Source organism: Neopelma chrysocephalum, unplaced genomic scaffold (assembly GCF_003984885.1).
Source record: "Neopelma chrysocephalum unplaced genomic scaffold, ASM398488v2 Primary Assembly neopelma1_90260, whole genome shotgun sequence".
In the NCBI taxonomy this organism is placed as follows: Eukaryota; Metazoa; Chordata; class Aves; order Passeriformes; family Pipridae; genus Neopelma; species Neopelma chrysocephalum.
In genome coordinates, this window is record NW_020919099.1 from 4,666 (window position 1) to 7,884 (window position 3,219).

At 51.8% G+C, this 3,219-nt stretch overlaps 1 protein-coding gene across 1 annotated transcript; it reads right to left on the reverse strand.

The window, feature by feature from the left end:
- Nucleotides 1–1,945: 1,945 nt before the first annotated feature.
- On the reverse strand, nt 1,946–3,109 carry LOC113979883 (zinc finger protein 239-like; the record flags this gene model as incomplete). The annotated part of the gene is made up of 1 exon (XM_027707158.1): nt 1,946–3,109. A coding segment is annotated over one exon (1,164 nt), but the record flags the coding sequence as incomplete, so codon positions are not given.
- Nucleotides 3,110–3,219: the final 110 nt, after the last annotated feature.

Here is a 3,219-nt window from a genome sequence, read left to right on the forward strand (position 1 = left end):
AAGAACAGTCTAGTGGCCACTTGGGCACGGGAGCATGGTATTGAATGGGTATATCACATTCCATATCATGCACCCGCTGCTGGGAAAGTTGAAAGGTGTAATGGACTAGTAAAGACAACTCTGAAGGCACTAGGTGGGGGAACTTTCAAAAACCGGGATAAGCACTTAGCCAAGGCCACCTGGCTAGTTAACACTAGAGGCTCTGTCAATTGAGTTGGCCCTGCCCAAGCAGAATCCCTCCACACTGTAGATGGAGACAAAGTTCCAGCAATCCATCTGAGAGGTATGGTAGGTAAGGCTGTTTGGGTTACTCCTGCCTGAGGCCAAGACAAGCCCATTCATGGGATTGCTTTCACTCAACGGCCAGGATATACCTGGTGGGTTATAAGGAAGGATGGAGAAATCCAGTGTGTGCCTCAATGAAATCTAACCTTGGGGAAAAACTAATTCTGTGCCATGAGTTGTGTTTTACAGGAGATCAGACACCAGATGAGAAAGACCTGGACAAAGCAGATGCCACTATCCAATGATGAGACAACCCAGACCAGTGAACCAGCCCTAAAACCAGAACTGTGATTGTGACGAAAGGGCCAAGGATCCAAACTGAGCTGCTGTTGGTGCTGATCTTCAACAACAGACAACAGCTTTGAAATAAAACAAGGACTATATATATATGTATAGATACGTGCAAGATATAAGTGTTACGTAAAGAAATTATATGGAATAAGAGGTGGAGAATGTAGTGGGTTGGCTTTTGGATTTTTTAGGCCTTCCTTAGCAACAGGGTCAGAAATCTAAGGAAGTATTCCATATCGTCCCTTTCCATAACATAACATGTAAAAAGGCACAGATAAGAGAGCTCGCGCTCTTCTCTGCCCCGGTGGCTGAAGGCAACAGGTCTCTCCACAGACAGTCTTTGCTTGTTTAGGCCAGGGCCTACTGCTCAGGAGGCTGGAGATACTGCCGTTATCTCCAGTCTCTTCGGGAGGTGTGGGGGAGTTGGTTGGTGCTTCGCACAGTTCTGATGTCTTGTTCAGGGAAGTATTTAATTCATTTTTTGTATTTATTCGCTAGCTCTATAGAAACGGTGTATATTTGGAGGATATTTATTTTAGGTTTTAATTTATCCCTGTTTCCCCTTCCCGTTTTTCCCCCCTCGGGAGCTCCCATTCGTGTGTACAATACATTCAAATTGTATATAGAATTGTAAATATATATTTTTGCTCTAGCTTTGGCTGTTCGGGTTTTTTTTCCTTCCCTCTCGGGGGACTAGGCTTTTTTGCTGGGTCTCAGCAATTTTGTGGAGAGTCAGCAACAAAACTTACACACTGAGCTCCAAACTTACTGTGGGGTGGTGGGGGATGCTGGATCCAATCTCAGCCTTGCATTATGCCAACACTTTCAGTTTGGAGGAATTAGAGGTGTGACTGAACCACTTTGGCCCCAAGGTTTTAATGATGGCAAATCAGATCTATTGATAGAATCGATTTAGGGTTACAAACGATCAAACAAAAGATCTTCATCAGAATTATTTACTGCACAATACAAACACTAAAACTACCAGGAGTACAGGATAAGATAGGACAGTGCTCTACACTAAAGCAAGTCTTGAAGCAATTCTACTCAAGCTGGCACAAAAGGAATAATTCTTAATTAGAGATGGATGGAACTCCCCCAGACCAACACTCGTGGGGAGATCTCTGCTCTCAACCTCCAGCAGTGCCCTTGAGGGTCCCCAGCCAAGGCAGGAATCTCCACACATCCCCTCAAGAAGGGTTCTGTTGGCAGAACCTGCCCCTGAGAAAGGGGACTGGCCTTTTCTGGTCAAAAGGGATGGACTGACAGTCACTGGACTCCAGGGGTTGCCTCACCATCAGGGGGTTCATTCGGGGTGCAAGGAGCAGCCAAAGGTCTTCCTCCAGTTGAGGCACTGGTAGGGCTTCCCTTACTGGTGGGTCCGTTGGTGTCTGGTCAACTTAGAGCTGTCGGTGAAGCTCTTCCCACACTCCCCACACTTGAAGGGCCTCTCCCCGGTGTGGATGCGCCGGTGGGTGACGAGGTGGGAGTTGTGCTTGAAGCCCTTCCCGCAGTCGGTGCAGCGGAAGGGCCTCTCATCCGTGTGCGTCCGCTGGTGCAGGAGGAGACTGGATCTGGTCTGAAACCTCTTCCCACATTCCAAGCACTTGAAGGGCCGTTCCCCGGTATGGACGCGCTGGTGGGTGTGGAGGCTGGAGCGCTGGCTGAAGCCCTTCCCACATTCCTCACACTTGTAGGGCTGTTCCCCGGTGTGGATGCGCTGGTGGGTGATGAGGTTGGAGCTCCAGCTGAAGCTCTTCCCACAATCCCCACACTTGTAGGGACGTTCACCAGTGTGGATGCGCTGGTGGGTGCGGAGGGTGGAGCTGTCACTGAAGCTCTTCCCACATTCTCCACACGTGTAGGGCCGTTCCCCAGTGTGGATGCGCTGGTGGGTGCAGAGAGTGGAGCTGTCAATGAAGCTCTTTCCACAATCCCCACACGTGTATGGCTGTTCCCCAGTGTGGATACGCTGGTGAGTGCAGAGGGTGGAGCTGTGCCTGAAGCTCTTCCCACATTTCCTACATGTGTAGGGTCGTTCCTTGGTGTGGATGTGCTGGTGTTTGATCAGGTCAGAGCTGTCCCTGAAGCTCTTCCCACATTCCCCACATAAATAGGGCCGTTCCCCAGTGTGGATCATCCGGTGTCGCATCAGGTGGGACCTCTGGCTGAAGCCCTTCCCACATTCCCCACATGGGTAGGCTCGTTCCCCAGTGTGGATCTGCTGGTGGGTGAGGAGGTTGAAGCTCTTCCCAAAGCTCTTTCCACATTCCAAGCACTTAAAGGGCTTCTGCCTGCTGGGAGGCTGCTCAGGGACCACCAGGTCAGAGCTCTGCCTCAAGCTCCGGCCGCCTTCCTGGCACAGGCTGGGTCTTTCCTCCTCAGAGCACCCTGGGCTGGCTTTGGAGCCCCTCCTCCGCAGGGATCTCCGGACCTTTTCCTCCCCGCTGCCTTCCTGCGCCATGGAGCCCTTCAAAACGGCCTCTCCCACCAGGCTCTGCCGGGGGGATTTGTCCTCCGGGCTCTCCGTCCTCAGCTCGGGGCCTGGGGCAGGAAGCAAGAAGGACAGGGAGGGGATTTGCCTCCGGCCCACAGGGAAGGCCAAGGACATCCCCCCAACTCCGGCCCCGGCAGGACGGCGGC